Raw genomic sequence first — 22,563 nt, forward strand, 5'->3', positions numbered from 1 at the left:
CAATGGCATGTACAAGTGCCATTGTCATCATCCTGTAGCGCACCAAAAAACAATAAAGAAGAAGAAGATCCATGGAAGGCTGACACAATCTTCCCAGGGGGTCGGAAGCGGCCAGCCTGGCCGCTTCTAAGCAACCTATGCACCGCGGCACACAAATTGCTTCAAACGAGACATGTGAACAATTTCAGTACCAAGAGGAAGGAAGTAAGGAGGCTCACAATATGTATGCCTTAAAGGTACTCTAACCACAACAATAAACACAAGAGGGTCAGAGTGTAGTGCGACTAATTAATTACAAGCCATCATTTCTATAATTTTCAAAGCCCGCTGGAGTGTCGGTGGTACGTGGGCCCAGAAACCTGTGATGCAAGAAGCTTATATGCTCATGCTTCCACAAAATGTCGGCGAGCAACCCATCAAGGTCTACGTCACATCTGCCACATTGTAGACCAACACAAAGACATCCTGACATTGATAGAGCTTCGAATACAAGTCACCCAATGTCAATTACTGTGCACATGAAAATGTTCTGTGTGCTGCCCGATGCCGCAGCGTATCAGGAATCCTACGCGTACAAAACTGATTCCGAATCATTCACGGCTGTGTTTGTCATAGCTAATTTGCAACGTCGAGAGAAAAAATGACTAGACGCAATATTGTTACGTGTAGAGGAAGGTGAAGAAGTGGCACGTTCATTTGTGGAAGGAGGAGAAAAGTGCGTCGAATGCTAGGCTCATTGCCAGGTGTCTTGGCTGTCTCTCAATGTATATGTCCTAATCCTCTTTTGTAAATACATTCTCTTTGTTACAATATTATGCCAAAATTTAAAAATCGTGGGCGATTCACAAATGCTGCAGAATCTTCAGATCTGCGTGGTGCCTATGTCTTGCACAAGGGCCTTATTGAAGTGGCCGTAATTACTAGTGCAACAAAATTATGTAACGTGCTTTTAATGATTTTGAAAGCTGATGTTGAGGAGAATAGATGGACAAAGTCTGAAAAATATCAAAAATGGGGTTTTTCTTTAATTGTCCCCAGATGGTTTCATTGTTCGCTGTTTTCTTGAAATTAGCGCGATCGTATCTCTCTAGTGAATGTTACATAAGCATAAGCTTTTGCTGTTTGATAGATAACTATTCTGAGAATATAGTGCAGAATTATTGTTGCTCTGCCATAAGCCTTTATTAAAATAAAGGCCTGCAAAGTGGGTAAAATTTTGTTTCCTGGGTTGATTTTGATAAATTTTATAAAAAAATCTACACTACGCAGGCAAGCGAAAATTAACGAATGCAAATAGAAACATGCATATATAGAGTAAGACAATTTTCAGCTACCTAACATTAACATATTTTGTGTAATTCATAAACAAAATTGGCCAAAACAGCAAAGAAGATAAGCGCAGCACTCCACCTCTTCGTCATTAATTCCCTGTGCCTCGAAAAGTTTTTGATAGCAAGACCAATTGGAGATCTCTTCTTTCCAGTCATCAGGAAACAATATATAAAAATTTGAAAGCAATATAAAAGGTCAACCGACCATCCTTTGTTCAATCTTACTTGGAAAATACCCTCAAGCTCATTTAAACAAGATTGCGTAAAAGGTGCAGATCGACATCCGTTGTGTCATAATATCATAGGGTCCTGAGTGGCTGTGGGTTGCACCAGTTCACCCAAGCCTATAGCAAAGTGTGGCCTTCCATAGCTTATCCATTTCGGTTTTTCTCTCTCCTCTTCCATTATGACACAGCTAAGTTATACACAACTTACATGTTAATCCTCCATTACATGTTAATCCTGTGGTTCATTTGGGAAATAACACCACCAGGTAGCTTGTACTTGAATGAGTAGCTCACAAACACATACTATTAAAATGTTTTCACACCAAAGAAAAAGGTGCATAGACAAAGTCTTTCACTCATCCACTCTTTTTCAGCAAGATTTAGCCACTGACAGGAATCTGTCTGGACATGTAGAGCATATCCGCTCCTTCAGGGCCAAACAGAGAGTGCAAGGCTTGGTCCTTTCAATTAATGAAAAAAAAAAAACTGGAAGGACACTTAAGCTTCACCTTACAGGCATGTCGCGATAGTGACAAATTCTCCCAGCTGTTGTTGTTGCGACTTAAAAAATAATGAAAACGAAAACGCAAGGGCCTTTCCACTGGCTCCTGCCGAATCAGTGCAAAGCTATGCAATTTCTAACACTCACACGCCATCTGCCGAGGAAGTAGCATATCTCAGTTTGTGGGGGCTCCTGTGGCTACTGTATACCTCAACTTATTGCTTCTGTAATTGTTACCTCTCTAATTATGCACAAACGCATTAGCCACTCAATGTGTAAGACCACATGACATACAAATTATGCTTCATTATTAATATAAACAGCGCGAACATGAAGACAAGGGACAAACCGGACGGTGTATTAATAAGAGACTACAGGAACACTGTAACAACTTGGAAATTGGAAAGACAAAACGTTTCTGGTATCCCATTGCCAGTCATGTGAAATAATGAAGAAGGAGAAGAAGAAGTGCACTCCTAAGTTTGACAGTGTTAAGATTTTATATCGCCACAAAGAGAAGATAACGAGAGAGAGTGGAATCGTATTTTATTTCAACGGACAATAAGTGTGTCAGCAAGACGTCTCTTGCTCTGTCAAGCAAAGAGGTGTCTTTTCTAAGTGATTTTTTAAAGTAATTTTTTATGCAGCAGGTGAACCCAGGGGTTGTTTCACGTGGCTGTTTCGTTTTCTTCATGATTGTTTTTCTGGGCCTTGGAGTAAACGGCTTAGGCTTAGTTGTGAGTCAGCGCATGTACTGTGGCTTTCTTGTTTCTTGTCTTCGTGTTCGCGCTGTTTATATTAATAATGAATAAGTACCAACTCGCCCAACAAAGTATCTTGGTAAAACAAATTATGCTTGTTCTCAAACCATACAAGAGTGCCTTGTGTATGTTTGTCAGTAGTGTGTGGTTCACAACACGAGGGTGGTTGGTTAGAACCCCATTTAAGTCAGTGAAATTTTTCTTTAAAAGCCAAATCAACTGAGACATGCAGCGACCTTTGATTTGCATTTCGTGTAATATTCTGCTCACTTTTATTTAGCACGTGATATTACATTTAACCTGAGCATTGTGCACAGTTTTAAATTGTTACGCGAAATCATGTGGCTGTGATGTCAGAGCTCTGTTGACCAATCGGGATTATTTTCTTACAGCAGCAATGATGCCCGGTGGTTTATGGGGTTTAACGTCCCAAAGCAACTCAGGCTATGAGAGACGCCATAGTGGAAAGCTCAGGAAATTCCAACCACCGGGGGTTCTTTAATGTGCACTGACAATGCAGAGCACATGGGCGTCTTGCTTTTCGCCTTCACTGAAAAGAGGCCCCTGAGGCTGGGATTCGATCCAGCATCCTTGGGCACAGTAGTCGAGCACCCTAACCACTGCGCCACCCCGGCGGGGAAATGACAGTGGCTCTTCTGCAATTCTGGACTCATACAATATTACGTGGTACTAACTTCCGTAGCTGACACTTCGAGCCCAGATCTGGTGGCATGATAATGTGCAGGAAAGCAAAGCATAATATGGCAACTGACATGTCTTTGAAAAGTGATACAACCTCTTCTGCTTGCCACCGATTCACCAACATCATTAAAATGTAACCATCACACACGTGTAGCAAGTGCAGAAAACCCTCTCATTTGTTTATTTTTAAGGCGAAAGCCTTTAATGCCTCATCGTTGTCGACAGAAGGTTGTCAGCAGAGGTCACGCTTTCGAGAGCGAGAGTTAAAAATAAACTAATAAACCTAGTCTCCACTGAGAATCGAACCTCCATTCTTTAGATCCTCGGCCCAGCGCTTTATCAACTGCGCCACGCCCCGGATCGCCAACCGCTCTTCATAATTCCCTTTGTCTACCGTGAGGATGATAGCAGGATTCCGCAAGTGACAGATACTGCACCTCTCCTTTCCTGTAAACAAACTATAGAACGCCGGTGAAATGTGATGCGTTGAATAAAACGCTTGTTGTGTTCGGCAAGAGGCGCGCAATGTAACTTCACGGCAGGTTATGACGTCACCAGGCAATTCATGCATGTACGAAGCTGACCCCGCAGGGCATCCGATCCAGGTGTCCGTGCGGAGCCTTTCATTTGTCGCTTCTCGAACGCCGCACCATACAGCAAACAGAAGCAGACCCAGATGTCTAGAAGGCGTTAGTACAGCAGGCATCAGCGGCGTTTGAAACTGATTTACAGAACAGAAAAGGCACAGTATTTGCCACTATTCTCCGTGGACATATGTACCACGCCGTGAAGGAATGAAGGAAGGCAGTAGTGAAAGAAGAGAGGGAGATAGAGGTACCGTAGTGGAGGGCTACGATCCACTGTACTGTAATGACTTTCACCTCATCGCACTTTAGTGGTCCAAAGTGCCCTCTAAAATTTTTTAAATCTACCTAAACCTTTATTATTTTAAAGCTTCAGCCTGTCTAAGCTATTCTCAAATGACACTTTTTCAATGTTCCATATATATCCACGTTCAAATCGTCTACTCTTGTAAGACCTCTGTAATGTAAAGTGAGGAAAGATAATACAAAACAACGCTTTCCATTTCCACATAAGCTAGTAAAATCGCCGGTGCAATAAAATTAACACCATACCCGCCCGCTTAGTATTTCTTTATGTGTTTAATATGACGCCCTGAAAGGACCTTTAGGGTATCCGAAATAAATAAACAAATAAATAAAGATGCCGCAGTACGTCCCTGAACTGGGCTATGAGTGTATGGCCACTGCCAGCAGCACCGCTTGGCAAGTGGTTTGCCACCATGCAGGGAAATGGCTCTGACCTTGAAAGAAATAAAAAATACGGCCGAAACTATGTGTGACTAGCTTTCGATCCTGCGGCAGCATGAACAGTTTCACTTGGCTGGCTCCAGCATGCGAGCACTATGCTATCACTGCAGCCGATCACCCCGCGTGTTTAACTGGGCGTCTTTTGCTCTGTGCATTGCAGGAAGTCATCTTCATCAACTTCCAACCTGGCCGCAGCATGCAAGCACTATGCTATCACCGTAGCCGATCCCCTCGCGTGTTTAACTGGCCGTCTTTTGCTCTGCGCATTGCATGAAGTCATCTTCATCAACTTCCAACCATGCACAATGAATCCAAACACACCACTTTTACATTGCCTTCTTAAGGTGTGTCAAGTGGGCCCATAATGTTACAGTGCGCTACGGCCAAGGTCCCCAGTCATCGATTTTGCCAACCTTCACCTAAGGCCTGAATTTGAGGCCACAGCCTTGAACTGACTGAGAAATGAAGTGTGATGTGTTGGCACATGTACTTCACATTTGGTCACCTTAGCTAAATATAGGCTGAAATTTTTTAGCCTTCGTTATGCTCCCTCTAGAACTTAGCTTATCCCACCAACTTTTTATCTGCAACAAGACACTGACAGCAGTCCATCTAACACACTGCACAAAAGCATAACTGCACGTTTCCAACTTCAAAAGTTACATACATGCTTTTCGTCATCACCCACTGGCACGAACTTCAATGCTACTTTTTCTTGCACTTTGTTCTGAAGAGGATAGCCTTTAGCAATTACCCTGAAACAGAAACAAAAAGGAGAACCATGAAACATGCATTTTAGTTGAGCACGAAGTTAAAAAAATTAGAGCCGATTTGCATAGTCAAACAAACGCAAAGTAGGTGTGCAGCACTGCTTGCCCATAGTATACTTTCAAAAGCATTTTTACGCTCTTTTATGCTTCGGCTTGCTTTGGTATTAAAGGTTCTCAGTGTACATCAAAAGCATGGCTCAGCCGCGTCCTGAGCTCTCTTCGCACCATGTGCAGTGGTTCTTATCACCGAGCGGCCTGGTGAGCAGCTTGGGGCCGAGATCGAGGGAGCACCATGCGTACACATCTGCTGTCCACAAAGGCCAAGGAGCGACTGATGCTAGAGGACAAATATGAGGGTGTGCAAGTGACACACAGCTACTCAGTCCGAAGTAACAAGCATTTGAGTAGCATTGCCCAGTGACAGCCGCAACTGCCACAACTGTGTGCCACTCTCTTATTGGCTGCAGCTGTGAGGCCCACTCTGCCTTCTCACTGGCTAAGAAGCACGATGTGGCGGAACATCATGCAGGCTTGCGACGTCGCCACCGCCTCCTTCGTGCCTCAAGCTCATGAAAAGAGAAAGTGAGAGAGAGAGCAAGTGGTCGGGCCCACCAGCGAAGTCCGCGATTGTGGCCAGAAGTTCTAGGCACTAAAAAGGCAAACATTCAGGGTGAAGTACAAAAAAGGGTCGATTTGACTAAAGTGCAAAGAACTCTATATACAGTGCCCCACAGTGTCTTGCTTTAAAAAAAAAAAAAAAAAAAAAAAAAAAAAAAAAAGCGATGTGTATACAATTCTAAGTCACCCAACAAGGCTCTCAGCCTTCTCGAGTGAAATGTCATTAACAGTGAGAAAGTAGTGTGGCAAGTGTTAAATGTCGTGTCCTACTGATGTACAAGCAGCTTAATACAAAGCTGGTACTAAACTGTTGGTTAGTAAGGTGAAAAAGAGAAATGATGATGGGCAAGCATGCATTTTTAAGCTCTGAAAGAAAGACTATATACAAGTCGTATAAAAAAGGTTGCAAACAATATGAAAATTGTTAAAGCAGTAAACAATTTACAGAAATTTGAAAACCACTATGGCACAACGAAGACGACACAAGAAAGAAATGCGCATGTGGTGCCCGTTTTTTTTTTGTGTCATCTTCGTTGCGCCGTAGTGGTTTCCAAGTCATGAGCCAACTCACCCCGCAAAACATTGTTATAAAATTCCCAGAAATGATGAGAAAATAGTAAACCCCATGCCACAAAGTGCACATGCTTCTTGCTCGTCTCTAACTCATGTGATAACCAACTGGACTCAGAACTTTGTCTTAAAGTGTGCAAGTTCCCACAGAAGTTATTGGAACGTAGGAACCCCGCAAAAGCTGAATTCACTAGCAGCTTTCTGGCACAGCCAGGTAATGACTGGTGCATGTCATGTTGTGTAGTGCAGATCACACTCCCCATTTGGTGGTGGTTTGCTTAGACAACCAAGGCTTTTCATTGTTTTTGCATTCTGTGAACTTTTTTTTGGCACACGTACATTAATGATAAAAAAAAAAAATGAAACATTACAGGTCACTCTGGCGTGAGTGTGTGTGTTTGCATGGAGTGAGGGAGAGGGCACATGCATGTGTACGCATGTGCACCCGTGTTTATGTAGATTTTATGTAGGCTTTCAGCCTATTTTTGACCATTTCCAATAAGTTTAGCAACCATGCAACGAATCATTCTGACACAAACTGATTTTAATGTTTACCTACCATGGCATCAGTTTGAGTGTGTTTGTGGGTAACACTGTGTTTGCGACATCAAAACATTAATCCTGCCCTTTCCCCATAGAAAGAATGAATTCCAAGCCTTGCATTAAGTCATCTTAGACATCCTACAAACTGAGTTGTCATTTCCATTCAATGAAAATGAAGTCATTTTCACCATTCAATGCACATACAAGCAAGCATTCTTGAAACAGTGTCTACAATGTCCTCACTGCATCATACCTGGCCATGAGTCGAACTGAAAGAAACCACGGCCTGTGGGCCGGTCAAGATGCCTACAACTTTTCCGCGCCACCTTCCCATCAAATATGTATAGTGGCAACTAAATAATTATTATCACTATCATTAAATAGTTCTACTAGGTATTTTGAAAAATGTTTAAAGGGGTTCACAAAATAGCTTATCACTGAATATGAAACAAACCAGAGGTTTAAATATTCCTAAGCCTATAAATTTGTCTTGCGATTATCTTTTTGCTAGGGTAACAAAAAAAAGCTTTAACAACGGACTACTTTTTATATTGTGGGGGAATTCTGTGCGGTAGTCTTGAATGTGAGTGGAGCTTCACTGCAGACCCAAGTTCTATCTGGCCATCGCACTCTGTATGGAATCTTACTATTTATTTTACTTATTTACATTTATATTCCCTGTAGTGCCATGGAGGCATTAAAGGCAACAAAATAAAAATAAATGGACTCCTACAAAAGTAAGATAAAAAGGAAAGCTAATGGGGGTCCGGCTTCGATGCACAGTCGGCTAATTGACATTCTGCTGCACTTGCAAAGGGTTCTAAGTCAGCTGAGGAACAAGGCTCACCATGCAGTGATGTAAGCGATCTTCATCGGCTTGGCTCGCAGAATTGCCTTGCGAACTTTCCGGACAGCTTGCTCGTCTGATGCCAATATGGTGACACCACTAGCATACCTGTGTAGTTATAAAATCAACACTGTCATACTAGCATGTGCAGAAGCATGAAATTCATTTGTCAAACAAAAGACAAGTCTTTGGAAACTGATTTCCTTATGCTGCACTCTCTTACCCTTGCCCTTTATTGTCAGAATGCACATGGCCTTGAATGGCTCCTATATATTTTTAAAACTGCAAGGGTGATCTACATTTATTAGACAGTACAAATAAAAACAAACCATTTAGAAGAAAAACTGAATTCAATATTGTACTCAGTAAAAAAGAATTTAACATCACTCCAATAAAATGGCACTCAAGCAGTATCTCAAGCACTGATGGACTTTCCGATACCACGCACTGATCTGAAAGTAAGATTCTAACGTGACAGCACTAGACTTCCTATTATGTACACGAAAAGTGCAATTAGCTGAATGGCTCTGCGACCCCATGCTCTCACAGCTAGATGTGGTGGTTAGTGGGGTTTGATGTCACATCAAAATTTCAATGATCATGTGAGGAATTAAATCAATTGCATGATTAAGAAAACTGGTTAATCATTGGGAAGCCAAGATCAAATTCGGGTCCCCTGTGTCGCAGAGGAAGCATACTACTTTTACACCACGGAAGCACATGAGCTCAATATAATAAAGGGAGACGATTGGCAAAGCACCAAGTGTCATGAGATGGATGTGCAGAAGTTTCCTTGCATCTGGCACAGCATCAACTGAGCAACTGTGAACGGAATTGATGAGTGATGTGAAAAATTAATACGGAATGTGACCTATGAATGAAGGGGTCCTTGTCTTCTTTGCGCTACGTTTTCCTAAAATGCGAATGCACCAACTCGCCCAATTTAGCATTCTTGTGCAATAAAAGGGTTTCATGCAAGGATTTCAAATAAGATCCCAGCACGCAATCACATTCACATTTCCCTGGGGTTATCAAAGTACATTTAGTAGATAGTGCAATAACTAAATAAATCGGCGTTATGCATTGCCTGGCAAGTTGTTGCATTTTGCAAGAGATGGAAGCGTAACGAAGACGGCACTGTGCGCATGCGTTTTGATCAGTCTTGTGTTGGCTTCTTAGTGTCACCATCCTCTAGCAAGCTGCCAACTCTTCTAACACAAACAGCCTAGTAAGTCATATTGATGCCAGTCTGATGAAGACAAGGAAGACAAGCAGAGGACGACGAAGTTCCCTCTCGCACTCGGACCGTACGTCCCTGGCCTTCGCCAACACCGGGGTCTTTGTGTTACCGGCTCTGCGGCCTTCACACGCCTTTTTGTCAACGTTACAATATCATGAAAAACACAAAAAACCACAAGGAGGAGACAGGATAGGTCATGCACTACTCACACTCTCAAGATTTTAAAATTTACGTAAGCAGGTTTTAATTTTCTTTGCATAGACTTGCATGACTTCAAGATTTCACTGCAAGTAGCCCGGCTGACCCTTTTCCTGTTTCTTCCTTTCAGTCCTCCCTCCTTCCCACAGCACACACATGCTATACACGCAAGCACATATATTCCGGACCATAGCAACAGTGGCTGCATAGTGTGCCCTTGGCATTTTTTTTTATTTATTTAAACCCATATGCATACCTTTTCTGGTAAACAGTATAAAATTTCACGGTAGTGACTACAGAAAAAAATGTAAAATAGTTCGATGTACCAGACATTCATAACAAAATTTGTTCAAATATGCGTGCAACAGTAGTGTCATTTAGTCCCTGAAAGAAGGGCAATGCGGGCGACTTTTACTGAAAAGGAGACCTTTTAGCTTCATTTTAAGGGTGTCCATGACAGTTCCGGAGACCTCAAAAAACCGAGCCACATTTCGGTTGTCTTCCCAGCACAGCACCAACAGCTGTGGGTCAAGCAGCCACCTAGGGCGGCATCCGCGTAGTGCGAAAAATGGTACGCTAGAGCAATCGTCATTTTCACCACCTCCATAGCAGCCAACATGAGTACAACATGTCTAGAAGCGTCTGCACTGTCTAGTGTGACGCTGTTGATCAGTGCAAGTTCGAGGTAAACGCACAAGTCCTGGCACATACGCTTGCTTCACCAGCAGCGGCCACTTGTGTGGTGCTGCGAATCCTGTCGCCTGCTACATGAGCGAGCACCATATGGCACCTATGAGTTTGACACATCCGGTTTATGTTTAATTGCATTCAAAACATAAAGTAATAATTACATGTTTCTATCAAAAGTGTTCAGAAAAGGTCGATACATCCAATAATTCATGATATGTTTATTATATCGAGACCATCTAATGCATCGTTCTTTTGTCTGCTGTCACTGATTACTTTTATTTCTCGTCTGCTTTTTAGCGCGCTGCTTTAGAGCTTAGAGCATTGCATTACGAAATACGGCTAAACGTCATGCTGCCTATCGTGGCAGTTGCTAGCCTGTCCTTGCCTACTTCATTTCCGCGAGTAGAGTGCACGTAATTCAGTAAAATAATCTTAATTGCAACTCAAGGTATACCTTTCAGCCGGTCTGACAACAAAAATGTGATCCACGTTTAGGTGCATTGCCAAGCCCTCACAAGCATCTTCGAGGCTGTAAGGAGACTCGCCGAAGCCAGAGACGTGAAGTCGACGTTTCAGCATTGCTTGCGGCCCTGAAAAATGCAAAGTTCTGGCAGACAACTGTTTCACAGCACATTGGGCCACAAAATAGAGCCAATTTGGAAACCATGGTACTAACCAAATGGAATTAACCGAGAGATTCAAAAACTCTAAAAAAAGTGTTCTTGAAACTTCCATCTGCTTTTGTTGTTTTGTAGTCCTACTGATTTAGAGCAAGGATGAGGTGAAGCCAGCAACAAATGGTTATCGATGCTACGGCACCTGTGCAAAAACTGACTAAGAATATAAATAAAAATCTGAACAATATTAAAAGCATGGGTTTTTTTTCATTGCTACTTGGAAGGTACTAGCCATGCAAACGAAAAAAAAAATGCTAGCTGGAATGCTTGACTGTGAATAATTTGCAGACAATGCACAGAGTTGGCAGTATTTGAAACATCTTATGGTGTGGAAATGCTGAGAATATTTTTTTCTTTCATTTATAGGGTGGTGGTGGTAAAAACCTTAACCATTATATGATTACATAGAGACGAGTTTGGGTCTTATTGGCCCCTCCCCTTACAATGCAGGGAGAGGTGTGTACATTTGTCTAATGATACTGGTCGAAATTAGTCTAGCCCTCCATTACGGCACCTCTTTCTTTCTTCTTTCACGCTCACTTTCCTCCCTTCCCTCCCAATGGGGTTCCATCGAGAATGGAAATACGATACTGCGCCTTTTCTTTCGTTAAAAAAAAAAAAGAAAAAGAAATGCCAAGGAATCAACCACGGGTGTTTCCAACTTACTGTCTCCCCCCCTAAAGTTCAAAGTAAGGGGAACACCGTACGGCTTGCTGAGTGCTATAAGACCATCTGAAACAGACACAAGAATGGTCGTTAAAACGGCAATTCGCAGCCAAACCGAAACATGTGAATTACTTTGCGAGCATGACAAAGATTAGAGCACTTGCCCTGATTGTAAAATATACTGCTCGCCAGGTCCTGCACAAATTCACTTCTCGATCTCCACGGGTACAAAGTCCTATAAACGTGTTGCTCTTCAGAGGTCTTCTTTCTTGCATGCACGCCTTCAGACACTAATTGTGTTGCCGCAGAAAACTGTCTTAACAAGTCCAAGCGGCGCGCCGATATCAACAAGGCGCTCAAGTGCTTCATAGCTCTGAACTAAAAAACGTTACAAGTGTTTCGCGTGCTCTAGCTTACGTGAACAAGTAACAAAAGACGAAGACAAGAAAATCCCACAATCGTAACGGTAAATCCCAACTGCATCATCGGCAACCGAGGTTATATATTTGTCGACCACGCTGCACACACACAGTTCACGGCGACGGCGTAAACATGCGGTCACACCGCGACCGGCATGGTCACACAAACTACAAACAGTGGTTTCAGCAGCAGAGCATATGAGACGTGCCTCGACCCTTCGACTTCGAGGTCGTGGCTTTGACTTTCTTAAAAAACGTTAGTCAAGCTTAACAACAAAAACAGAAACAAAATAAAATAAAGCGTCTCAAACTTTGCAAAAATTTTATACTATAAATCTTCAAAACTTTCTTTTCAGTTTCGTTTTCGGAATCACATAGATTCCAAGACTGGTTCAAGCCCCCATCAAGCCAAGCCAAGACCGCTGGCCGAGAGAAAAAAAACAGCCGCGGTTGGGTTAGACGCGGTTTCTCGTTTGCGATGGGTGACGGGCTGAGAAATGGTATCGAAACACCTGTTGCATCCGTCACGCGGATTGAATCCTTCAGTGCTTCTCACCGTTTGCACAGGTGACAGTGCAAGTAAATGGTAGCTGAAATATTAACGATCCAGAAGCAAAGCGCGAAGCACATAGCCATGCATGCGCTCGTGCATGCACTTTATTTCGTTGCCCGATGTGTTGCTTGCTTAGGCCATTTACTGAACTTGCACGGCAAGAGCCGAAGAAAATTGGATGAAAGTTAGCGGTCCCGTGCGGATTTACTCCTGACATCCACTGTCAACTATCGTGTGTCAATTGTTTAACAGCTAGTAGGTTTTGCAGGGTGTTTTCTGTAGGTGTGAAATAACAGCGGCGTAGTATAGGGTCTTCTGCTCTCAGGGAGAACACGGTAGTGCGGGGTCATGCTCTTTCGAGAGCCACTGCATCCGACACGGCCGCACATCGAGGCAAAGTTGCCGGTGACGAGAAACGACCTCCGGGTAAATCTTCGCCTGCGCCACTTTGCTTTGATGCGCGTGCAATCACTTCTGTATTCACCCGAGTTTCCGACTCTACGTGAGGCATCATACGGTATGCAAAGGCTGTGCATGTTTGCTACTTGGTTGTGTATTTATTGTGCAAGCTCCCATGAATATACTTTACTAGATATCTCAAAACTAACAGTTTTCAATGCTTGCCAGTATAAGGAGCTTGCACGAAACGCTGAGAGCGCCATTTTCCTGTACAGTGCTTCAGTCGACCGTGGAGCGGGCCAAGCAAATAGTGTTAAAGCGATGGTCTCCTGTGTGGTTGTGGGTTGCAACAGCCGAACGCATATTAAAGCGCAAAAGGTGAACTCCAGATAAGACGACTGCGCGTTTTTTCAAAATATTAAAGGTCCGGTTGCATGAATGCGAACGTCGCAGACGAGGGTGGCTTTTGCGTGCACCTCGAATGTTGTACATTGAGGCACAGATTGCTGCAGTTGTTCGCCATTCTAGCTTCATGTGTTCATTTTGCAGGTCGACTGTCTAAACTTTCGATGACTGCAATCCTGATACGAAATGACGTGCGCACACTTGGTATTTGTCCGGACTGCTGTAAATGCCACATCTGTTGATGCGTGCAAGCCATTCTCGTTTGCGGCATTCCAATCATTCCTAGCCTTGTCGCATTCATGCAATCATACTTTTGGCATATTGAAAAACCCGCAGTCGTTTTGTCTGGACTTCACCTTTTTGCTCTTTAGTATGCTTCGGCGGAGCCCACGACCGCTCTAAACCATTGCTTTGGAACTATTTGTGCTGCCCATTCCACGGTCGACTGCTACACTGTACAGGAAAATGGCGCTCTGAGCACTTTGTGCAAGCTCCCTATTGCTAATGTTTAAGGCGTAGGATGTTTCATGTGCAGTCATGGCCATAATGTTATGGAAAACGCCTCAGCTGCAGTTTTTAATTTTTTCACGCGTTATGTAGCAAATATTAAAAGGTATTATATTTTAGCATGTGCCGCTGGTGCACTTGGATATGCATTGAAGTAACCACCGTATCTTCTATACGGTATGCATGAGAAATTTTCAAATACCAGATGTATGCTGTGTAATATTTTGCCTGCACCATACCATGCCGCAATGACAGCAGTATTGCATTCATAAACCAGTGATGAAGTTTATGGAAAGAGTCAAATTTCGAGAGCCACGGTCTCATTTTATATCTAACTGCAGTCCACACCTATCGGATGCTGAAAATGCTGCCATCTTTGGGAAGTGCAACAATCCAAATGGCCACGGTCACAACTACAAGTGTAAGTACATAAACTCATACATGAGCTCAATAAGAATGCATGCATGATTGCAGTGACGGTTTCACAGAGTTAATCATTGACTATTTATCGTTTCAGTGGAGGTAACAGTCACTGGCCCCGTAAGTGTGTCCGTAACTCAGTACTTTATAGCTGTTGTCATGATGTTAAAACTGGCCAGTTGCTATTTTGACAGGTGGACAAAGCCACAGGCATGGTCATCAACATCACAGATCTGAAAAAGTACATACAGGTTAGTCATTTCACAGTTGCATCAATTTTTTTTTGTAGAAGGGGAGTTTCAAGCACATTGATTCCCCCAGTGCACACATTTTAGTATGCACTCGCAAAAATTTCAAATAAAAGTGCAGAAGACGAATAAGTGTAGAAAACGTAACAAGCAAAGAAGATAATAGGATCAGTTGTTCAAAATGCTGGTCTGTGATGAAGTACAGTTCCTCATCGCAAGGCTGCATACCAGTTCTGCAATACAGCAATGACAGCGTGTGCAAAGATAAGTCTTATTATTGCCATTGTCTGTGTTCCATACTCAGTAGAGCATGGAAGCGCTCACAGTCAAAATTCCACATTTTCTTCCTATAATACGAAAACAAACCAAGCACAACCCTTTCGTATAGTACAAATGTTATCGTAGTAGTTCAATAAAATCAGTTGCAAGGCTAGTTTGGTTAGTGTTTTTAAAGGCAAATTCTTTACAGCACAGACTTTAACAGTGCCCGCTTTATCTGCTCTCTATCTGTGCTCTGCTCTTGGTTTTATTTGCTTGTCCCGTTGTTGGGCTCCAAGATGGGTGTCTGGCACTTTTACTGAGCAGTGTACACATTTTGTGGCTTCCTGTTTCTCAAGAACTGATCACCAAGCAAGCAATGGCCGACCAATAGAGTGATGAAGACCATTAAGGACCTTGCCCCCATTCCTAGTAGTCAACTGTTTAACTGATGCCTTTGGCTCAAAATACAGTAGAATTTTGGTGGTACAAATCTCACACAGACTGCTCTCTGCACATACGGCATGACTAGTAATCACAGAGTCATTGATGTGCAGGTTGTGCATTGTCCGCTGCGCGTGCCACCTCCAACCTTTCATGGTGTGTAGTGCAGCTGGTGATCGCAGTATTTGTGGTTTGTAGGCCATGCACCGCCAAAAAATACTATTTGTGCACACAGCGTGATAGGTGACGCACAATCAACAGTGTGCGGGCAGTGTGCAGTGTTCAAGGCTGCGGTCACATTTCGCACATTCATATTGCCACACCGCTGTCCAGCTTCTGGCGCCACCAAGTAGCCGAACCATGTCTTGGCACGTGGCTGAGCATCGTCCTCGTCTCTCTCAAGCTTCGCTTCACTAAAAAGGGCAGCTCGGTTGTTCTGCTGTTTGCTACGTTTGTTGGTGACATATGGTTGATTGCAGGGTAAAATGTCATGTACATTGCCCCCGAAGACATCAGTGATGCTGCTCATCGACGCGCGGACGCCACTCCCGTCCAAAAAGCGAGCTATCGCCACCGAGGCTTTCAACCTGAGTTTGAACCACTGACCACACTGCTGCGAGCCATGACAGCCACGACGGGCAGCCAAATAAGTCGGTATTCCAGTAACGTCCCACCGTTCGTCCTTCTCGCACCTCGATCACCACCATCAATTCACGATGACTGGTTCGAGGATATGAAAGACTGGTTGCCCAGTTTTGATGGTGTGGCCGCATTCAACCAATGGAATGACGAGTGGAAACTAATGAATGTGTACTTAGCGCTGCAAGACTCGGCTAAGACGTGGTTTGAGAACCACGAGGCATCCTTTGTCAACTGGGCAGCCTTTCACTGTGAGTTGCTTACAACATTCAGCTCGAGTGCGCGCAAAGAAAACGCAGAGATTGCCATTCGTTCAAGGTCTCAGCAGTCCAATGAAAGCGTGGCCATGTTTGTCGAGGACATGACGCGACTTTTCAATCAGGCCGACCCTACCATGCCTGAAGCAATGAAGGTACGGCACCTCATGTGCAGGGTGAAGGAACAGTTGTTCGCTGGCCTCATTCGCAACCCTCCAAGAACGGGCGCAAATTTTGCGAGAGAACCTGCCATCATGGAACCTTCAGTGCTGGAACGGAGTACCCAATATGGCCGTCAGGTAAGCGTAGCGGCCATACCCAACTGCGCGTCCGTGCCAGCAGCCAGGGACGAGGCATTGTGGGAGCTTGTGAAGAGCATTGTCCGCGAAGAGCTGCAGAATCTCCACTTGGATGCTCCACCTGCAATGAATTCTTCTACCGGGAACCTCAGCCATGATGAAATCCGGCAAGCAGTACAGCCACCACCGGCACCACTACCGGAGCCATGCATTATGACTCATAGTGATGTCCTACGTCGACCTGCCCCCGAGCCACATCCATTCTGCCCCATTGCCGGACCACCGCCTCGCTGCCTGTGCCCCGTCGAGCAGCAACGAGATCTGCGTCCTGCTATCAGCAAGGCGCACTTGTGGCGCACGCCCAACAGACGGCCGCTCTATTATCACTGCAGCGAGCCTGGCCATATTCTTTGCAATTGCCCATACCGGAGAATAGGTTTAAGAGGATTTCCACCAAACGCACCTCGACCCCGCTATGGCGAAAGACCACAAGATATTGAGGAATACCTGGCTGCTAACGAGATGTACCCGATGTCACGCAACGGCAGTCGCGATTGTCATCCCCGAGGCGTTTTGCTTCACCCAGTCGATACTCCTCTGGGCAATTCAGAGGCACGTCCCCTCGCCAGGAAAACTAAACACTGCGACCTCTGGGGGTGAGGCCGTCGCTACAGCTCAGATTAAACAGCCTCCACCCGACAATTTGATGTGACGGCCAGAGTGGCGATGACCCAATCCGACGAACTTACCGATGTGCTGCGAACGCATTGTTTCCGGGGAAGTTTATGTAACTGCTGACAGTAGTGGTGTGAATGCACTCGTGGATACCGGTGCCCATTTTCTATCATTAGCAGCTAGCTAACCACGGCACTCCGTAAGGTTCTGACGCCTTGGTCTGGGCCAATGATGCGCACCGCCGGTGGCCATGTGATGACACCGATTGGCATGTGCACGTGCCGCATAGAGATCTGCAGTTTTAATTTCACTAGTACCTGTGCCGTATTACGAGAGTGCTGCAAATATCTGATTCTCGGCATGGATTTTCTTCATGAGTATGGCGCTGTTATAGACCTTCGGGAGCAGCTCATGGTATCGTTTTCAACCACTCGAGCTGTTGATAGCAACACAGACTTCCGGAAAAGATTGTTGCGCATCTGTGATGACCACATAACGATTTCTCCGCATGAGAGCAAGTTCGTCACAGTGAAATATGATCACAGCACCAGCACGCGTGGCATTGCTGAAGCTAACATGTCACTGCCTCTCACTCGACAATTTTGTGTAGCTCGAGGCCTTGTCAAACTTGTCCGTGGGCTAGCCGAAGTGCTAGTGACAAACTTCACACGTGAACCCCAACATTTGACAGCGAACACGACTGTCGCTTATTTTGAAGGACTTGGAGAATGTACAGGCCAGTGCGCTTTATCCAACACGTCAGACCTCGACAATGCGACTCCTACAGCCATTCATACCGATGTGAACTCGCACCTCTTGTCCAGTCAGAAACGCTGCATAGAGAATCTTGTCAATCCGTTCCACGATTGTTTTGCATCAACCTCCAAGGTCTGACAGGCACCACCAACGAAGCACCGAATTATAGTTGCCGACGACCAATGTCCACGATGTCAACGTCCTTACTGGGCGTCTTCAAAAGAACATGACGCCATCCTTCGCCAAGTAACAGAAATGCTCCAGGACGACATTGTCCAACCGTCGACGAGCCCCTGATCTTTGCCTGTTGTCCTCGTCGTGAAGGAGGATGGAACCTTGAGGTTCTGCATGGATTACAGATGCCTCAATAATGTCACGAAAAAGAAATGTGTACCCCCTACCGCGCATTGACGACTCCCTCGATCGGCTTCGCCATGCCACTTACTTTTCGTCACTTGACCTCCACCACTGACTTGGCCGCTGACTTGGGCACGCTCAATGCACAGATTTCTTTCTTCAAAATGTGGTTGGGAGTGTTGCAGCATGGTAGTGCATGAGTGTAGTCGCACATTTTTTCATATTTCGTGAGCTTTCTTTTTTATGCCAGAAAAAATGGTCATATAGAGGTATTTTAGTAAAAAAATTGAGATAGTTTGTTTCCGAACTGCATTGCACTTGGCCCTAAACTGGACATTAAATTTTTGCATAGTTCATCCTAATTATTAACCAATTAAGTGTAATGTAAAAATTAGTTTTAGTAGTGCTACATGACTATATGCGATATGCCATTGGTTTCACCAAGATCCGCAGCACCTCATTCTTAAATGTCTTGGCTCAAGTTGCATGAAACACCCTCTATGTCATCTTTGTTTTTTTATGTATTTCAGGTTCCTTTTTCATTAAGGCACAACCGTCATGCTTTTTGCACTTTCTAGAGGATATGTACTGCTGACCATCAGGTGTGAAGAGCTGTCTTTTCTTTCATTCAGCCCCTTCCTGAGCAGAGCAATGTTCGTTTCATAGTTGCTCTTGACCAAGCGATTCTGATAAAACAAAAATTAGACACTGAACATTTGTTGCTAAGGCTACTCCACACGAATCCATATTCTTCTGGAGCTGAGTTTCATTCGAAAATGTATGGCATGACATGTCCCTTCCTCACGCCACACTAATGTTACGACCTTGAGTAGAACAGAACCCTTGCACTCTCCTGTCATTCACTGGTCTGAGAGCGGCGACGGTCAGATTGAAGTTGGAAAGACTCCAGGCACAAGCGATAGTGTCTCAGCGCATCTTTTACGTAGCTTGCAGCACTCACGAAGCTGCAGTAGGCCCGTGCAAAGCAGGCTGGTCAGAGGTTGAGTAGACTGGACGTGCAGTGGAAGCAGGGAGACGCATGGCATAACAGTTTCCGAGGAGCAGTAGTTCTAGGTGCCGCTGCCAGATGCACCACTTTTAAGGAATAAAATGAAAAAAATTGTGCTCTCCACTGAATTTGGACAAGAAATCATGCAGCTTTAGTTAACTTAGGAATGTCGGCTTTCATTCTAAAACAGAAGTAAATTATCTAAAATTTAGTTCAATGTCCCTTTGAATTTTGAATATGCTGTTAAATCCCTAATAAAAGCATCGTACACAGCATAGTAAAGGTCATGACACAAAAACACTCTGTATAAAATTGTGCTCAGTCCCTTGGTCATGTTGGGCTCAAACTTAATAAGAAATCAGATGCATGTGGTGCACAAGCAAGTGGACATGCCACAAAAGTACTGCATTAAGCTAGTGCACGGCAAGAAGTGGCATATTGCTAGGACAAACTGCATTCTATAATGCTCATCTTAGGAGAATGGAAATCGTGTTGACATCAGGAATGTTTGGTCAACATAATTTTTTATGGTCTGTGCATAGGACATACCCACACATTACCTATAAATTTTTACTGACAAATCAAGCAAAACCTTTATGCTAAGATTATGGTGATGAGCTCACTGTAAATAACATTTTATCTCATGCAGAAAACTTAAAGAACAGAGGAAAAATATTTTACATTGAACACATCCCATTTCACCCAACTTTGCTTTTAGGCAAACAAGCATTTTTCAGTTTTTTACATTTTTTTATATATCGTAAGAAAGGCAGTGCAAAATGTTGAGCCAACTACAGGCTCCAAAGGCTTTAGTCACTTATCACAGTAGACTATTTAACTATGTAGAAGTAGAGCGATTTGGGCGAGTTAGTATCGATCCATTGTATCGACCAGCAGGAGAAAACAGGAACTAAAAAAAGAATGACCTACGACGAGCTCGTCCTGTGTCGTTCTTTCTTTAGTCCCCGTGTTTTCTCGTGCTATTTGATACAATGAATTTAGCCATATGTTTGGGGCATGATAGCTGTAGTTGATTATGCATCATTAGACTTCATACAGCTAACTATCTATAACATCATTATATACATGTTCTAAAATCCAGCTTACAATGTGGTTAATGAAGCCTTGGTGCTTGCTTTGACTTGTAAGGCACCACATGTTGGGCTTCAATATACAATGTGGCATTTACAGAGTGAAATAATGGATGCCCTTGATCACAAGAACCTGGACAAAGACGTGCCACATTTTGAGACCGTTGTAAGGTAAGATAAGAGTTTTGATGGCTTTCTTATATTTTTCAGGTATGAACATAAATTGGAAGTACTCTCAGTCAATTTGTTTGGCTTGTTTCCTCTCTTGTGCTTTTGAGTTTATTGTAACATGCCCCAAGAATGTTACAAAATTATAACTTAATATGCTTTGAGTGCACCATTAGTCAACAATCCAGCATACAGCAATAATGGTCCTTATTTACTCAAAGGAGCATTGTTTTCTTTGCAGCACGACTGAGAATGTTGCTGTATTCATATGGCAACAGCTGTCCAAGGTCTTGCCCAGGGGTCTACAACTTCGTGTGCGGTTGCACGAGACTGACAAGAATGTAGTCACATACGAAGGCTTCTGAGCCCCAGACATAAGAGCTGTCGGTACGCTTGTATGCCAGTGATGTTTCTCTATTTGCTAGCATGCCTTCCATATATGAAAACAGTTTTGTGCAACGTTCTGGAGCATTTATATCAAGAAGTGGTAGTGGTAGTGCAATGTGGTAGTGCAAGCAGTGGAATTGCACATTCTAAATGATACCTTCTGGCTTTTATATGCTCTCTTGAAAGTGAGACCAAAGTGGCCACAAACTTGATTAATGTGATGGTCACAGTTTTTTTGCCCAACACTGATCTAGTTCATTTTGTTAGAGGTGGGAGTACACCTGATGTCATGTCGTGCTTGAAGACCAATACCTCTTTACCAATTTTATGTGCAATATATGAACAGATATGTATAGCATCTACAAAAACTGTGCCAAAGAAGTTTAGAATTTGTTCCACATCCTACCTTTGCAATCTGCAAGGTAGGGCAGGAAATTAGCTTTGTACATGTGAATAAAATGGCTGTTCTGATAGTTATATTTATTGCCTTAAGTGCTTTTCTACTATGCGCTTGTTTCTATACGCTGGCTAACTTCAGTTACTGCCACATATGCAATCTTATTATTTGTCTAACTCCTGCATAGTAGTTTCTGCACTGATTGCAGTGTGCCTTATTTCACTGATAATGCTGCTCACTCCTTCATGTGAGTCCTTAGGTATGTGTAGGCATTATGAAATTTTAGGGACTGAAGTTTAGTAGTTCCAAGATGTATCAGACGAAAGTGAGAATGAAGGAATTATGGAAGTTACTTTAAAAGCAAGAACAGCAGATGCTAAACATTTTTCATACAGTTTAATCAAACGGGCAGTGTATGCTTCCTGTGATAGCACTTGCTAGCTGGACACTGCTAAGACCTTGTCGAAGAAACTGCCTGCCCCAAAAGTCAGCCCGCTTCCCATATTCATTCAGGCATGCAAAACAAGGCCATTGTATTTGTAGTTGTAATTCACGAATTTGACACTGATGGATCATAATGCCTTTTTGATGACACAGCCTTTTTGCCCGAAAACACACGCACACACACAAAAAAAGAGAAATCTCGTGTTCCACCTTTAAGGATGTGACACGAGGCGACCAGCTGACATATAAAGCTGCTTTACCCAAGCTGTGCCTGCTTAGCCTGGCTGTTGCGTGCCTCACTTGGCATTCAAGAGCACTACAAGGTTGCTTATTTCACCTTCCTACTTCAAATGAGCAACCCTGGTTGGCAGCTCCTCCCAACTTTCTGATATGTGGCCTCTAAGTCGCACAAGCCATTGAAGAATCAGTGCATAGCCATGCCAGCTACCATCTTCCAGCGCCATGCCCGTCTTTTGCTCACAATCGCTAACACCAATGCCAGATTCTGTGAGTAATGGGACCTTTAATCCTGTTGTGTTAAACTGTTTTGCACAACTTAAAACTGGATTTACCATTATATGTACTCAGATGTGATTCCTGTAGATCTACAGGGTTGATAAGGCTTTCTAGCAACTGGGAAAACCGGGTATTGTCAGGGAAATTTCATCCAGGGGGAAAACTGGGAAATGTCAAAGAAACCATCGAAAATTTCGCCAAGTCAGGGAAAGTGGCACGATGTATTCTGCAGTGCATATTCA

At 43.7% G+C, this 22,563-nt stretch overlaps 2 protein-coding genes across 3 annotated transcripts in view; one reads left to right on the top strand and one right to left on the bottom strand.

Moving 5' to 3' along the window:
* The window catches only part of LOC146198045 (mitochondrial mRNA pseudouridine synthase Rpusd3-like), a 28,727-nt gene extending 16,442 nt beyond the window's left edge, over positions 1-12,285 (bottom strand). The window contains exons 1-5 of the mRNA XM_084593360.1: positions 11,838-12,285; positions 11,674-11,739; positions 10,785-10,920; positions 8,203-8,310; positions 5,522-5,609 (exon numbers count right to left, since the gene is read on the bottom strand). Coding sequence (XP_084449486.1) covers positions 5,522-5,609; positions 8,203-8,310; positions 10,785-10,920; positions 11,674-11,739; positions 11,838-12,042 — 603 coding nt within the window. The 5' untranslated portion in view covers positions 12,043-12,285. The remainder of the gene's footprint in view (positions 1-5,521; positions 5,610-8,202; positions 8,311-10,784; positions 10,921-11,673; positions 11,740-11,837) is intronic.
* Positions 12,286-12,500: 215 nt separating this feature from the next.
* On the top strand, positions 12,501-21,443 carry pr (6-pyruvoyl tetrahydrobiopterin synthase purple). 2 transcript variants are annotated; one of them, XM_084593362.1, is made up of 6 exons: positions 12,501-12,659; positions 14,298-14,377; positions 14,474-14,496; positions 14,571-14,627; positions 20,510-20,580; positions 20,819-21,443. In XM_084593362.1, the coding sequence occupies exons 1-6, from the start codon at positions 12,571-12,573 to the stop codon at positions 20,940-20,942; spliced, it is 444 nt and encodes a 147-aa protein (XP_084449488.1). In that variant the 5' UTR covers positions 12,501-12,570; the 3' UTR covers positions 20,943-21,443. The 2 variants fall into 2 exon arrangements, with proteins under 2 accessions (XP_084449488.1, XP_084449489.1); XM_084593363.1 differs by having other exon boundaries at positions 12,517-12,678.
* The last annotated feature ends 1,120 nt before the right edge of the window (positions 21,444-22,563 follow it).

The sequence above is a fragment of the Amblyomma maculatum genome, chromosome 2 (assembly GCF_055883805.1).
Source record: "Amblyomma maculatum isolate TAMU_Amacu chromosome 2, ASM5588380v1, whole genome shotgun sequence".
Lineage (NCBI taxonomy): Eukaryota > Metazoa > Arthropoda > Arachnida > Ixodida > Ixodidae > Amblyomma > Amblyomma maculatum.

Bases quoted from the DNA above. Each gene is read 5' to 3' on its own strand.
- pr (XM_084593362.1), top strand. From the start codon at position 12,571: ATGGGTGACGGGCTGAGAAATGGTATCGAAACACCTGTTGCATCCGTC. The intron at 12,660-14,297 runs GTGACAGTGCAA...ATCTAACTGCAG, and splicing joins GCTTCTCACCGTTTGCACAG to TCCACACCTATCGGATGCTG. The intron at 20,581-20,818 runs GTAAGATAAGAG...TTTTCTTTGCAG, and splicing joins CATTTTGAGACCGTTGTAAG to CACGACTGAGAATGTTGCTG.